Source organism: Salmo salar, chromosome ssa28, assembly GCF_905237065.1.
Source record: "Salmo salar chromosome ssa28, Ssal_v3.1, whole genome shotgun sequence".
In the NCBI taxonomy this organism is placed as follows: Eukaryota; Metazoa; Chordata; class Actinopteri; order Salmoniformes; family Salmonidae; genus Salmo; species Salmo salar.
Genome location: NC_059469.1, coordinates 19,555,262 through 19,570,197, shown reverse-complemented (window position 1 = coordinate 19,570,197; position 14,936 = coordinate 19,555,262). Strand labels below are relative to the sequence as shown.

At 44.9% G+C, this 14,936-nt stretch overlaps 1 protein-coding gene across 2 annotated transcripts; it reads left to right on the top strand.

The window, feature by feature from the left end:
- Positions 1 to 75: 75 nt before the first annotated feature.
- Positions 76 to 14,702, top strand: hltf (helicase-like transcription factor). Of its 2 annotated transcripts, XM_014179878.2 has the most exons (26): positions 76 to 208; positions 802 to 986; positions 1,161 to 1,327; positions 1,473 to 1,606; positions 1,698 to 1,762; positions 2,025 to 2,096; positions 5,056 to 5,247; positions 5,340 to 5,408; positions 5,699 to 5,753; positions 5,867 to 5,933; positions 6,031 to 6,122; positions 6,211 to 6,255; positions 6,332 to 6,373; positions 6,526 to 6,606; positions 6,745 to 6,854; positions 6,948 to 7,091; positions 7,184 to 7,319; positions 7,404 to 7,539; positions 7,770 to 7,949; positions 9,122 to 9,237; positions 9,392 to 9,576; positions 9,688 to 9,807; positions 13,473 to 13,585; positions 13,664 to 13,844; positions 13,929 to 14,009; positions 14,139 to 14,702. In XM_014179878.2, the coding sequence occupies exons 2-26, from the start codon at positions 807 to 809 to the stop codon at positions 14,283 to 14,285; spliced, it is 2,910 nt and encodes a 969-aa protein (XP_014035353.1). In that variant the 5' UTR covers positions 76 to 208; positions 802 to 806; the 3' UTR covers positions 14,286 to 14,702. The 2 variants fall into 2 exon arrangements, with proteins under 2 accessions (XP_014035353.1, XP_045565970.1); XM_045710014.1 differs by lacking the exons at positions 13,664 to 13,844; positions 13,929 to 14,009; positions 14,139 to 14,702 and having other exon boundaries at positions 13,377 to 13,585.
- Positions 14,703 to 14,936: the final 234 nt, after the last annotated feature.

Sequence of the window (14,936 nt, the reverse complement as noted above, 5' to 3'; positions counted from 1 at the left end):
TCGGAAATTCAGAATACTTGTTTGCCAATCAAAAACGCAGAATACTTTGTGGTGGGCGTGTTCCTTACTTGTGACGCTAGACTAAGCTGAGAGTCCGCGCTCATTGGCTATTCTAGAGAGAGACGAAGGCGCTTAAATAGACAGCCTGCTTTGAAGGATTGTATCTTTACGAAACTAACATTTAGCAAATAAGTTGTTTATCTTCAAGGTGAATCCAAGCCCTGATATATTTGAATTATTGTTAACATTTTTATATATTGTGAAATACATGTATTAGCTATGCAGACACACTGCTGCTAGAAATATCTTTAGCCAGCTAGCTAGTTAGCTTAGAACAAGCTCAGCTAATGCTTGCTAGTTTTTAACGTTAGACCAAAACAACATGCACGCGCTAGTGCCCACTACTAGTAAATGTTTGTTGTAGCTGCTTGAACTTGAGATAATCATAGTCTTACTAGAGACCACCCCTCCTAGCCACAGTGCTTCTATGTCTGCGTTGTTTGCTGTTTGGGTTTTTCTGCTCTGTTTCTGTATAAACACCTTGACGTCTGCTGATGCAAAATGGGCTTTATAAATACATTTGATTGATCCAATCCAGTACAGTAGCCAGCAAACTAGCTCGAATGTCAGCTAGTTATGTTAGGAGTTCAATTTGCACTTGCAAATAAAACATCGGATTCAACTAGTTAACTAGTTTAATCAGGAGTCTTATTGCTGGGATAGAACAAAACATGTGTGCACACCCTGGGGTAGGTCCTTGGGGAAACACGGGGCTACTTGTCAACTGTGTGTGTGTTTCAGGCACCATGCAGTCCAGGCGATGGTTTGGAGGGGCTGGGTTTAGCTTTGCAGATGACCCGGTCACAGAGACGTTGTCCCAGGCCATCCGAGGCACAGGAGAAGAGCTGGACCGAGAGCCAGACACTGGGGTGCTGTTTGGCAGCCTACGTGGGAGCGTGGTAGGCCTCCGGTATTATACCGGTGTGGTAAGTAGCTATCTACCAAAAGGTAAAGAAAAACTTGCTAAATCCATGAATCTTAAGTTGGTCCAGGAGTTTGTCCAGACCACTCCTGGCTTTATGCTAACTAACATCTTACTACTTTAACTTATGCATCACGAATAGGCCTTTAGAATGAATGAGCGTATTATGTGTGTATAGGTGAACAAAGGGGAGATGGTGTCTCTGGTGCGTCAGCCTCAGAACCCGTACGACCGTAACGCGGTGATGGTGGCTAACGTCTATGGCAGTCAGGTGGGGCACATCAAACGAGAGCTAGCCGCGTTGTTGGCTAACATCATGGACAATAACTTGGCCAGGGTGGAAGGGTGAGTGTGTGTGTGTGAGAGCAGGGCTGACAGTGCCCATGGGTCCTGTCAAAATTAATGTAGATGTCCGTGGATCAGTGTTTATAACTGATATGCAGCTGTGTGTGTACAAGCCAAGGTATTGAACTGTTTTGTGTGTGTTTAGGGTGGTGCCGTTCGGGGTGAAAAACCAGTTCACCATGTCTGTAGTTCTGTCCTTCTGGGGGAAAGAGGAAAACAGAGATGCAGTGGTGAGGCAGATAACTTCACGCAGCTTCAAACTGCAGACTGGGCCTACAGGTACACACACACACACATGCTGACACAGGTACACTCATAGCCTCCTCCTGGGTAATCTCTTGTCTCACTGTGTGTGTCTCATTTGGGAAAGGTTTCATGTGTGTAGATGGTTCCAGAGATCTGCCCAGGAAGACTGTCCTACTGACTGCAGAAGAGGTATTATACTTCCAACCATCTGCTTCCCAAATAGCACCCTATTCCCTATTTAGTGCACTACTTTTGACCGGGACTCATAGGGCTCTGGTCAAAAGTAGTTCACTATGTATGGAATATGGTGCCATTTTGATCAGACACAATACACTTAAAAACAAATAGGCTTAGGCTACGTACAGTATAAAGATATACACCAAGATATTGAAAATTATGATTACCTACGTCTGGGTTGTCGTATCACGCCGTTTCCTCCCCTCTCCTGCAGTTGAAGAATGCATTTGACAATTTATTTGAAAACCTGATGGAGGATAAGATTGGAGAGAGAGAGGCAGTGGAGGTGAGTGCATGTATTCTTGTGTTTTTGAGAAGAGAGAAGCGGGAGAGTGTGGAGAGTCAGGAATGGAGGGCCTCCTGAGTGGCGCAGCGGTCTAAGGCACTGCATTGCAGTATTGCGGCATCACTACAGCCTGGGGTTCGAGTCCAACTGGCCGTGACTGGGAGTCCCATAGGGCGGCGCACAATTGGCCCAGCGTCGTCCGGATTAGGGGAGGGTTTGGCTGGTGGGGGGCTTTACTTGGCTCATTACACTCTACTGACTCTTGGTGGGGCACCTGCAGGCTGTCCTCGGTCGTCAGTTGAACGGTGTTTCCTCCGACACATTGGTGCAGCTGGCTTCTGGGTTTAATCGGATGGGTGTTAAGAAGCGCGCTTTGGGGGGCCTCCCGAGTGGCGCAGTGGTCTAAGGCACTGCATCGCAGTGCTAGCTGTGCCACTAGAGATCCTGGTCGAGTCCAGGCTCTGTCGCAGCTGGCCGTGACCGGGAGACCCATGGGGCGGCGCACAATTGGTCCAGCGTCGTCCGGGTTAGTTGAGGGTTTGGCCGGCAGGGATGTCCTTGTCCCATCGCGCTCTAGCAACTCCTGTGGTGGGCCGGGCGCATGCACGCTGACACGGTCGCCAGGTGTACTGTGCTTCCTCCATCACATTGGTGTGGCTGGCTTCCGGGTTAAGCGGGCATTGTGTCAAGAAGCAGTGCGGCTTGGTTGGGTTGTGTTTCTGAGGACGCACGACCGTCGACCTTCGCCTCTTCCGAGTCCGTACAGGAGTTGCAGTGATGAGACAAGACTGTAACTACCAATTTGAATACTGCGAAAAAAGGGGTAAATAAAAATTGTAAAAATCATCATAAAAAAGAAGCAAGCTTTGGCGGGTCATTTTTCTGAGGACTCGACCTTCGCCTCTCCCGAGCCCGTTGGGGAGTTGGAGCGATGAGACAAGATCTTATTTGGATATCATGAAATTGGGGAGAAAAAGGGGTTAAATAAAATGTATACAGTACCAGTCAAAAGTTTGGACACACCTACTCATTGCAGGGTTTTTCTTTATTTTTACTATTTTCTACATTGTAGAATAATAGTGAAGACATCAAAACTATGAAATAACACACATGGAGTCTTGTAGTAACCAAAAAAGTGTTAAACAAATAAATATTTGATATTCTTCAAAGTAGCCACCCTTTGCCTTGACAGCTTTGCACAGTCTTGGCATTCTCTCAACCAGCTTCATGAGGAATGCTTTTCCAACAGTCTTGAAGGAGCACTTGTTGGCTGCTTTTCCTTCACTTTTCCTTCACGCTCCAACTCATCCCAAGCCATCTCAATTGGGTTGAAGTCGGGTGATTGTGGAGGCCAGGTCATCTGATGCAGCGCTCCATCACTCTCCTTGGTCAAATAGCCATTTCACAGCCTGGACGTGTGTTTTGGGCCGTTGTCCTGTTGAAAAACAAATGATAGTCCCACTAAGCGCAAACCAGATGGGATGGCATATCGCTGCAGAATGCTGTTTTAGCCATGCTGGTTAAGTGTGCCTTGTATTCTAAATGAATCACAGACAGTGTCACCAGCAAAGCACCCCCACACCATAACACCACCTCCTTCATGCTTCACGTTGGGAATCACACATACGGAGATCATCCGTTCAACTACTCTGCGTCTCACAAAGACACAGCAGTTGGAACCAAAAATCTCACAATTGGACAGATTTCCACCAGTCTAATGTCCATTGCTCATGTTTCTTGGCCCAAGCAAGTCTCTTCTAATTATTGGTGTCCTTTGGTAGTGGTTTCTTTGCAGCAATTCAACCATGATGGTCTGATTCTGACTGTATTATTGACCATATGTTTTGTTTATTCCATGTGTAACTCTGTGTTGTTGTCTGTGTCGAATTGCTATGCTTTATCTTGGCCAGGTCGCAGTTGCAAATGAGAACTTGTTCTTAACTAGCCTACCTGGTTAAATAAAGGTGGGAGAAAAAAAATTAAAAAATTCACGCAGTCTCCTCAGAATAGTTGATGTTGAGAATGATGCGTCTGTTACTTGTGTTCTGTGAAGCATTTATTTGGTCTGCAATCTGAAATGCAGTTAACTCTAATGAACTTGTCCTCTGCAGCAGAGGTAACTCTGGGTCTTCCTTTCCTGTGGCGGTCCTCATGAGAGCCAGTTTAATCTTAACGCTTGATGGCTTTTGCGATTGTACTTGAAGAAACGTTCAGAATTCTTGACTGACCTTCATGTGGCTATTTTAAGAATCTCAAATATAAAATATTTCGATTTGGTTAACACTTTTTTGGTTACTACGTGATTCCATATGTGTTATTTCATAGTTTTGATGTCTTCACTATTATTCTACAATGTAGAAAATAGTAAAAATAAAGAAAAACCCTGCAATGAGTAGGTGTGTCCAAACTTTTGACTGGTACTGTTTGTACACACCCACACACACACTACCGTTCAAAAGTTTGGGGTTACCTAGAAATGTCCTTGATTTTGAAAGAAATGCACATTTTCTTTGTCCATTAAAATAACATCAAATTGATCAGAAATACAGTATAGACATTGTTAATGTTTTAAAGTTGCTGATAATGGGCCTCTGTACGCATATGTAGATATTCCATAAAAAATCAGCCATTTCCAGCTGCAATAGTCATTTACAACATTAACAATGTCTACACTGTATTTCTGATCAATTTGATGTTATTTTAATGGACAAAACATTTGCTTTTCTTTCAAAAACAAGGATATTTCTCAGTGACTCAAACTTTGAACGCTAGATATATATATATATATATATATATATATATATATATATATACATAACACACACACACACACACACACACACACACACACACACACACACACACACACACACACACACACACACACACACACGAAGGAGGAGGTTGAAATCATAATAGACTCATGGCTATTTGTGTTTGTGTATCTGTCGATCTACAGGCAGTGTGTACTCCGCTGCTGCCCCACCAGAAGCAGGCTCTGAGCTGGATGTGTGTGTGTGAAAACAACGTGGCGCTGCCCCACTTCTGGGAGGTTAAGGGGGGACTGTTCTATAACACACTCACACACTCCTCTGTTAGAGAGAGACCACAGAGGGTCCGGGGCGGCATACTGGCTGACGACATGGGACTGGTGAGACGAACACACACACACCGATTACTGACCATGTACAGTACACAAACACACACACCCTTCACCATCACCACTGTGGTTTGTGTTTTCAGGGGAAAACGTTGACCACCATCGCTCTGATCCTCTCCAACTTCCATCACGGGAAACCTCTGTGTGAACCGGTAAGTGTTATGATCTGAGGTTTGGTTTCCTTTGTGGCTGCTGATTGGTGAAAGGATTAGGTGATAAATTTGTCACTATCATGTCTGTTCAGATGTGGTTTTGGGGGGAAGGGTCAATTCCATTTTAATTTCTCCAGTCAATTCAAAAAGGAAACCCAATTCCAAGTTTTCTTTCTTGAATTGACCCCAACACTGGTTCAGATCAGCTGTCATAAAGTGAAAAGATGACAGCCTCTGTGAGTGGATCTCTGAATGTCCTGTCAGTGAGCTGTGTCTCTATGTCTCTGAAGGAGAAGTCTTCCCCTGAACCTAAGGCCTCTACCACCGCAAGGAAAAACCCTGAAGGTAAGTGTGTGTGCTCAGACATTTCAGGTGCCTGCTCCTTCTCTCTCTCTCTAATGTTGATTCCCTTTTCTCTCTCTCTGTCTCTTGTCTATCTCTCTCGCTCTCTCGCTCAGGGAAGAGTGGCGAGGGGGATCAGGCAGAAGTGTCTGTGGCTCCCGCTGGTCACTCACCTTGTATGAGGTAGGTTAGAGCCTTAGCATATAGCTCTCTGCTTGCGTATGTTATCACCTCTGGTTTCTGTCAGGACAAATTGTGTGTGTGTGTGTGTGTGTTTCAGAGCCAATCAGGCTGAAACCCAGGTGGTGTGTGTGGAGTCGGTGGACGTTGTGCAAGAGGATGGAGACGGGGACTGGGTGCCTGAAAAGAAAGGTAGAAGTAACTAATATACACACTACTACTGTTTGTGTGAGGACAGGCAGACTCAGCTGAACTAATATATCTGTCCTTCACCACACAGCGAAGCGAAGGCCACAGGGAGGCAAGGCCACCACAACAAAGAAAGGTAAATCGGCTGTGCGTGTGATTTTTGTCCCATGTATATGTGGTGGTCTGTGCTGCAATAAAATCTGTCCTTTCAGCTGCTAAGACCAAAGGGAAAGCAGTCAGCACCTCAAAGAAAGGTAAGACAGCCGTCTTTACAAGTACTGGCATTTAGCATTTGAAAAATAGTTTGCATGCAACTCTAGGCTTTGCATGCAAAACTGGGTGTCGTGTGTGTGTGTGTGTGTGTGTGTGTGTGTGTGTGTGTGTGTGTGTGTGTGTGTGTGTGTAGGGGGTGCTGTGTTGGAGGACCTGGACTTTGCAGCAGCACTGAGTGGGTTAACACAGGGAGCTCCTCAGAAGAAGAGTGTCGGTGAGTTCAGTGGTCAATATATGGTGGATATATTATATTGCTCTGCCATGCATCATTGACATACTGATGATCTGTGATAACAAAGCTACACGCATCCCCACCCATTTGATGAGTGCATTATTTGGTGTGTGAGTTAAGGTAAAAGTGTAGTTTCGCCGGTGGAAGCTGCCTCCTCCCAGAGCACAGACGACCCAGCAGCCAGAGCCACTCTCATCATCTGCCCCTTATCAGTACTCAGCAACTGGCTGGTGAGAAAACAAAATCTCTTTTGCACATTTGTGCACACACAAACAGTCAGTCACTCACACACACACACACTAACATGTTAACTTGTGTTGTAGGACCAGTTGGATCAGCATGTGCGAGCGGACGTCAAGCTGAATGTGTATCTGTACTACGGCTCGGAACGCAACAGGGACACACACTTCCTGTCCTCACAGCACGTGGTCCTCACCACCTACAACGTGCTTTCTGCTGAATACTCGGTGAGTGGAGGGTGGGTGTGTGTGTTATAGCTCTTGATTTGGGACTGGTAAACTGCAACGCTCTCTCTTTCACTCACTCTTCTCTGTCTCAGGGCAGTGCTAGTCCCCTCCATACAGTGAGCTGGCTGAGAGTAGTCTTGGACGAGGGCCATATTATCAGAAACCCAAACGCCCAGCAGAGCAAGGCTGTACTGAAATTAAACACACAGAGACGCTGGATACTCACAGGTACTAGCCACACACACACACCTAGTCGATAATGTCAACTGCTGACGTAGAACATGTGAAGAGCTCAGTGCCGTTTGTGTCCAGGCACTCCCATCCAGAACAACCTGAGGGATCTGTGGATGCTGGTGGCGTTTCTGCGTCTGAAGCCGTTCGACGTGAGAGAGTGGTGGAACAGAGTCATACAGAGACCTGTCACACAGGGGGACAAGACAGGCCTGCAGTCAGTACACGCGCGTGCACACATAACAGCGAGAGTGTCATTCACAGTCATGCTAGCTTGACTGACTGGCTGGCTGGCTGACTCATGGTTTTTACAGCCTTCCTGTTAAAGCGACAACTGATGTCAACTACAGCATCTAACATTTGTAACAATGGCTAGCATTTATGTTTTCACTGGCTGCCAAAGCTGACAACTCAAATGTGTGTGTTTGACCCGGCGTGTGTGTGTAGGAACCTGCAGGCTCTGGTGAAGTGTGTCACGCTGCGTCGTACGAAGACCAGCCGTGTGTGTGGTCGGCCTCTGGTCTCTCTGCCGGAGAGGAGCGTCAGAATAGAGGAAGTGGAGCTGACACAGAAGGAGAGGGAGGAATACGAGCTGGCACGCACAGAGGGACGCACCACCATCAGCAGGTGTGGCTGTGTGTGTTTTTACCTGTGTGTGTTTTTACCTGTGTGTGTTTTTACCTGTGTGTGTTTTTACCTGTGTGTGTTTTTACCTGTGTGTGTTTTTACCTGTGTGTGGCTGTGTGTGTTTTTACCTGTGTGTGGCTGTGTGTGTTTTTACCTGTGTGTGGCTGTGTGTGTTTTTACCTGTGTGTGTTTTTACCTGTGTGTGGCTGTGTGTGTTTTTACCTGTGTGTGTTTTTACCTGTGTGTGTTTTTACCTGTGTGTGTTTTTACCTGTGTGTGTTTTTACCTGTGTGTGGCTGTGTGTGTTTTTACCTGTGTGTGGCTGTGTGTGGCTGTGTGTGTTTTTACCTGTGTGTGTTTTTACCTGTGTGGGTTTTTACCTGTGTGGGTTTTTACCTGTGTGTGTTTTTACCTGTGTGTGTTTTTACCTGTGTGTGTTTTTGGCGCTGTGTGTGTTTTTGGCGCTGTGTGTTTTTACCTGTGTGTTTTTACCTGTGTGTTTTTGGCTGTGTGTGTTTTTACCTGTGTGTGTTTTTGGCTGTGTGTGTTTTTGGCTGTGTGTGTTTTTGGCTGTGTGTGTTTTTACCTGTGTGTGTTTTTACCTGTGTGTGGCTGTGTGTGTTTTTACCTGTGTGTGGCTGTGTGTGGCTGTGTGTGTTTTTACCTGTGTGGGTTTTTACCTGTGTGGGTTTTTACCTGTGTGTGTTTTTACCTGTGTGTGTTTTTACCTGTGTGTGTTTTTACCTGTGTGGGTTTTTACCTGTGTGGGTTTTTACCTGTGTGTTTTTGGCGCTGTGTGTGTTTTTGGCGCTGTGTGTTTTTACCTGTGTGTGTTTTTGGCTGTGTGTGTTTTTACCTGTGTGTGGCCGTGTGGGTTTTTACCTGTGTGTGTTTTTACCTGTGTGTGTTTTTACCTGTGTGTGTTTTTACCTGTGTGGGTTTTTACCTGTGTGTGTTTTTACCTGTGTGGGTTTTTACCTGTGTGGGTTTTTACCTGTGTGGGTTTTTACCTGTGTGGGTTTTTACCTGTGTGGGTTTTTACCTGTGTGGGTTTTTGGCGCTGTGTGTGTTTTTAGCTGTGTGTGTTTTTGGCTGTGTGGGTTTTTACCTGTGTGTGGCCGTGTGGGTTTTTACCTGTGTGTGGCCATGTGGGTATTTACGTGTGTGTGTAGGTATGTTGCAGAGGGGACTGTCCTCAGGAACTACGCAGATGTTCTGGCTATCCTAGTCAGGCTGAGACAGTTCTGCTGCCACCCTGACCTACTGGGAAAGACCACTACACACACAGGTAACACACACATATATGCGTAAAGCGTGTGTATACACATACATTTTGTAACTTTTGTAGCTGATTGTTTTGTTGGTATTTTAAATAAGCCACATACCATTCTAATGAACCCCCTCCCCGACACCCTCTCCCCCACCCCTCCCCCCCTCGCCAGGTGTGGTAGCTGCGACTCCTGCAGAGTTGAGAGAGCGTCTGATAGTGAAGCTGAGGCTGGTGCTGGGCACTGGCTCTGATGAAGAGTGTGCTGTATGTCTGAACTCTGTTCGTCTGCCCGTCATCACACACTGTGCACACGTCTACTGCAGACCCTGCATCGCACAGGTCATACGCAGTGAGCAGGTAGTTAACTACATACACGCCATGTCTCTCGCTCTCTCGCGCTCTCTCTCTCTAGATGCAGGCATTGCCCAGGGGCACTTATTTTGTGTGTGTGTGTGTGTGTGTGTGTAGGAGCAGGCGCGGTGCCCTCTGTGCAGAGGCCAGATCAAGGCCAGTGAGCTAGTGGAGTTTCCTCCGGAGGGAGAAGAGGAGGAGAGTAACCTCTTGGAGAACTGGAGGAGCAGCTCCAAGGTAACACACACACACACCTGGAGAACCACTTCTGGGGTATTTTAATTTGTGCAAACTGTAGCAAAACCTTTATTGGAAACGTTCAGGTAGTCCCTCCCTGTTTGGGCCCGTTTGATTCCTAGTGAAAACCACCCTGTAGTAGAAAGTTGTTGTGCCTATAAACATTTTGTATGCATGCATGCATACTTACTAACTAACTAACTACCGGTCAAAAGTTTTAGAACACCTACTCATTCAAGGGTTTTTCTTTACTATTTTCTACGTTGTAGAATAATAGTGAAGACATCAGATCTATGAAATAACACACATGGAATCATGTAGTAAGCAAATAAGTGTTAAACAAATCGAAATATATTTGAGATTCTTCAAATAGCCACCCTTTGCCTTGATGACAGCTTTGCACACTTGGCATTCTATCAAATAACTTCATGAGGTAGACACCTGGAATGCATTTCAATTAACAGGTGTGCCTTGTGAAAAGTTAATTTGTGGAATTTCTTTCCTTAATGCGTTTGATCCAATCAGTTGTGTTGTGACAAGGTAGGGTGGGTATACAGAACATATCCCTATTTGGTAAAAGACAGCTTTGATGACAGTTCACCTTTGCACACTCTTGGCATTATCTCAACCAGCTTCATAAGGAAGTCACCTGGAATGCATTTCAATTAACCTTGTTAAAAGTTAAAAGTGGCATTTGGTATACAGAAGATAGCCCTACTTGGTAAAAGACCATGTCCATATTATGGCAAGAACGCTCAAATAAGCAAAGAGAAATGACAGTCCATCATTATTTTCAGACATAAAGGTCAGTCAATACGGAAAATTTCAATAACTTTTAAGGTTTCCTCAAGTGCAGTTGCAAAAACCATCAAGCGCTATGATGAAACTGGCTCTCATGAGGACTGCCACAGGAATGGAAGACCCAGTGTTACCTCTGCTGCAGAGGATAAGTTCATTAGAGTTACCAGCCTCAGAAATTGCAGCCCAAATAAATGCTTCACAGAGTTCAAGTAACAGACACATCTCAACATCAACTGTTCAGAGTAGACAGTATATCAGGCTTTCATGGTTGAATTGCTGCAAAGAAACCTCTACTGAAGGACACCAATAAGAAGACTTGCTTGGGCCAAGAAACATGAGCAATGAACATTAGACCGGTGGAAGTCTGTCCTTTGGTCTGTTGAGTCCAAATTTGAGTTTTTTGGTTCTAACCGCGGTGTCTTTGAGACGCGGTGTGGGTGAATGGATGATCTCCACATGTATATTTCCCACCGTAAAGCATGGAGGAGGAGGAGTTATGGTGTGGTGGTGCTTTGCTGGTAACACTGTGATTTATTTAGAATTCAAGGCACACTTAACCAGCATTACTACCACAGCATTCTGCAGCGATACGCCATCCCATCTGGTTTGCCCTTAGTGGGACTATCATTTGTTTTTCAACAGGACAATGACCCAACACACTTCCAGGCTGTGTAAGGGCTATTTGACCAAGAAGGAGAGTGATGGAGTGCTGCATCAGATGACCTGGCCTCCACAATCACCCGACCTCAACCAAATTGAGATGGTTTGGGATTGGTCAGATCCCAGTCTGAAGGAAAAGCAGCCAACAAGTACTCAGCATATGTGGGAACTCCAACACTGTTGGAAAAGCATTCCAGGTGAAGCTGGTTGAGAGAATACCAAGAGTGTGCAAAGCTGTCATCAAGGCAAAAGGTGGCTATTTGAAGTATCTCAAATATACAATTTATTGATTTGTTGACCACTTTTTTGCTTACTACATGATTCCGTATGTGTTATTTCATAGTTTATGTCTTCACTATTATTCTACAATGTAGAAAATGGTCAAAATTAGAGTAGGTGTTGTAAAACTTTTGACCGGTTTTGTGTGTGTACGCACACATACACAGTGGCAAGAAAAAGTATGTGAACCCTTTGGAAGTACCTGGACTTCTGCATAAATTGGTCATAAAATTGGATCTGAACTTCATCTAAGTCACAACAATAGACACAGTCTGCTTCAACTGATAACACACAAACAATTGTACGTTTTCATGTCTTTATTGAACACACCGTGTAAACATCCACAGTGCAGGGTGGGAAAAGTATGTGAACCCTTGGTTTTAATAATGAACTCAACCAAATGTTTTCTGTAGTTGCGGATAAGACCTGCACAACGGTCAGGAGGAATTTTGGACCATTACTCTTTACAAAACTGTTTCAGTTCAGCAATATTCTTGGGATGTCTGGTGTGAACCGCTCTCTTGAGGTCATGCCACAGCATCTCAATCGGGTTGAGGTCAGGACTCTGACTGGGCCATTCCAGAAGGCCTATTTTCTTCTGTTGAAGCCATTCTGTTTGATTCACTTCTGTGTTTTTGGGTCATTGTCCTGTTGCATCACCCGACTTCTGTTGAGCTTCAATTTGCAGACAGATAGCATTACATTCTCCTGAAAAATGTCTTGATAAACTTGGGAATTCATTTTTCCATCAATGATAGCAAGCTGTCCAGGCCCTGAGGCAGCAAAGCAACTCCAAACCATGATGCTCCCTCCACCATACTTTACAGTTGGCATGAGGTTTTGATGTTGGTGTGCTGTGTCTTTTTTTCTCTCCACACATAGTGTTGCTAGTTCCTTCCAAACAACTCGACTTTCGTTTTATCTGTCCACAGAATATTTAGCCAGTAGCGCAGTGGAACATCCAGATGCTCTTTTGAGAACTTCAGACGTGCAGCAATGTTTTTAATTTTTTTGGACAGCAGTGGCTTCTCCTGTGGTGTCCCCCCATGAACACCATTCTTGTTTAGTGTTTTATGTATCGTAGACAGAGATGTTAGCATGTTCCAGAGACTTCTGTAAGTCTTTAGCTGACAGTAGGATTCTTCTTAACCTCATTGAGCATTCTGCGCTGTGCTCTTGCAGTCATCTTTGCAGGACGGCCACTCCTAGGGAGAGTAGCAACAGTGCTGAACTTTCTCCATTTACAGACAATTTGTCTTACCGTGAATTGATGAACATCAAGGCTTTTACAGATACTTTTGTAACCCTTTCCAGCTTTATGCAAGTCAACCATTCTTAATCTTAGGTCTTCTGAGATCTCTTTTGTTCGAGGGATGGTTCACATCAGGCAATGCTTCTTGTGAATAGCAAACTCACATTTTGTAAGTGTTTTGTATAGGGCAGGGCAGCTCTAACCAACGTCTCCAATCTCGTCTCATTGATTGTACTCCAGGTTAGCTGACTCCTGACTCCATTTAGCTTTTGGAGAAGTCATTAGCCTAGGGGTCCACATACTTTTCCCAACCTACACTGTGAATGTTTAAATGATGTATTCAATATAGACAAGAAAAATACAATTTGTGTTATTAGTTTAAGCAGACTGTGTGTCTGTGACTTAAAATTAGATCTGATCTTCATCTATGACCAATTTATGCAGAAATCCAGAATTTCAAAGGGTACATATGTATGTATGTATGTATGTATGTATGTATGTATGTATGTATGTATGTATGTATGTGTGGCAAGAAAAAGTGTGTGTGTATAATTTATTTATTACTGTATGTTCATAGAATCCGTACTCCTGGCGAATGGTTTTCATGTGCTATAAGATGTGATGGCTTCTAGCCACTGTAAGACACCCCCTGATCAACAAACGGTGTGTGTAGGTGGAGGCTCTAATGTCTAGCCTGCTCAGACTGCGCAGTGAGGACGACAGCATCAGGAGTCTGGTTGTCTCTCAGTTCACACGCTTCCTCACTATTCTGGAGATTCCACTCAGGTAACGTGTACACACACACACACAGAACACTTAAAAATATATTTTACCCCGGATCACTCTCTCACGCTCTGCCTCTAGGGAGGAGGGTTTCAAGTTTGTACGTCTGGACGGCACTATGAGCCAGAAAAGGCGGGCGCAGGTGATTCAGGAGTTCCAGAGCGACGCCCCTGGCAGCCCATTGATCATGCTGCTGTCACTCAAAGCCGGAGGGGTGGGGATAAACCTCAGCGCTGCATCCCGCGTCTTCCTCATGGACCCAGTAAGTGTGTCAACTGTTCAGCAATCTACACTTTCCTCACACACAGACATACATGTACACACTCTGACATGTGTGTGTCCACAGGCATGGAACCCAGCAGTAGAGGACCAGTGTGTGGACCGGTGTCACCGCCTCGGCCAGAAGAGAGATGTTGTCATCACTAAGGTCAGAGGTTACATGGCTGCGGGTTGTGGGTAATGTAGTCACTACAGTGTGTAGTTTTATAATGGACACAGAGGCAGAAGCGGTGTGTGTGTGTGTGTGTGTACATACAAATATTTATTGTGTGTGTAGTTCATAGTGAAAGGCTCCGTGGAGGAGAACATGGTGAAGATTCAGAGGCAGAAGCAGGATCTGGTGGAGAAGGCTTTTGGCACCAAGAACCCCGGTGAGAGGAATACGTCGCGTGTTGATGAAATCCGAGCCCTGATGGAGCTGTAGATGCCAGCACTAAAAACAGCAATTCTTTTGAACAGAGCCCTATCTGGCAGGCCAACATTGTTGTCCTTTAAGTTTAGAGGTAATGTTCTCCCAGCTCTGGGACCAAACACACACACACACACTGCCCATTGTTTAGAGCAGTACTGCATGTGTGGGAATAAGGTTTCTGTGACAAACCATACATTGGTTTTTTTAATTGGTTTTTGGTCCTAAATTCCCAACAAAGGGAAATTAATAGGTCAGGGTTCAAACCTCTGTAACATCCTCTAGGAGTCTAGGGAGTAGATGAGACATGAGTTTACTGTAGACTTGACTAACGTGATTTACTTTACAGAGCAGAGGAAAATATTATGAGGATAAACGGATGTGAATCAGAGGTGTAATTCCTAATAAAACTCAGATTGGAAATAATCTTGATACCAGTCTGTTTGTGTCCCTTTTTTGTCTAACTGTCATGTTGTTATACCAAACCAGCAGAATGCACACTGGCATGCAGGCTAGATGGTATTTAACACTAATAGCCAATGTTTGTGTCCCGAATGGCACCCTATTCCCTATATAGTGCACTACCTTTGACCAGGGCCCATAGTTGATGCACAATTTTGGGGGAATTTCTCTGGGCTGTTCGCCTATAACCAGAGAATGTTCAGC

Excerpts from the sequence above, each read along its gene's own strand:
- hltf (XM_014179878.2), top strand. The coding sequence starts at position 807 with ATGCAGTCCAGGCGATGGTTTGGAGGGGCTGGGTTTAGCTTTGCAGAT. Across the intron at positions 7,320-7,403 it reads GAGACGCTGGATACTCACAG|GCACTCCCATCCAGAACAAC; the intron begins GTACTAGCCACA and ends GTTTGTGTCCAG. Across the intron at positions 14,010-14,138 it reads GAGATGTTGTCATCACTAAG|TTCATAGTGAAAGGCTCCGT; the intron begins GTCAGAGGTTAC and ends TTGTGTGTGTAG.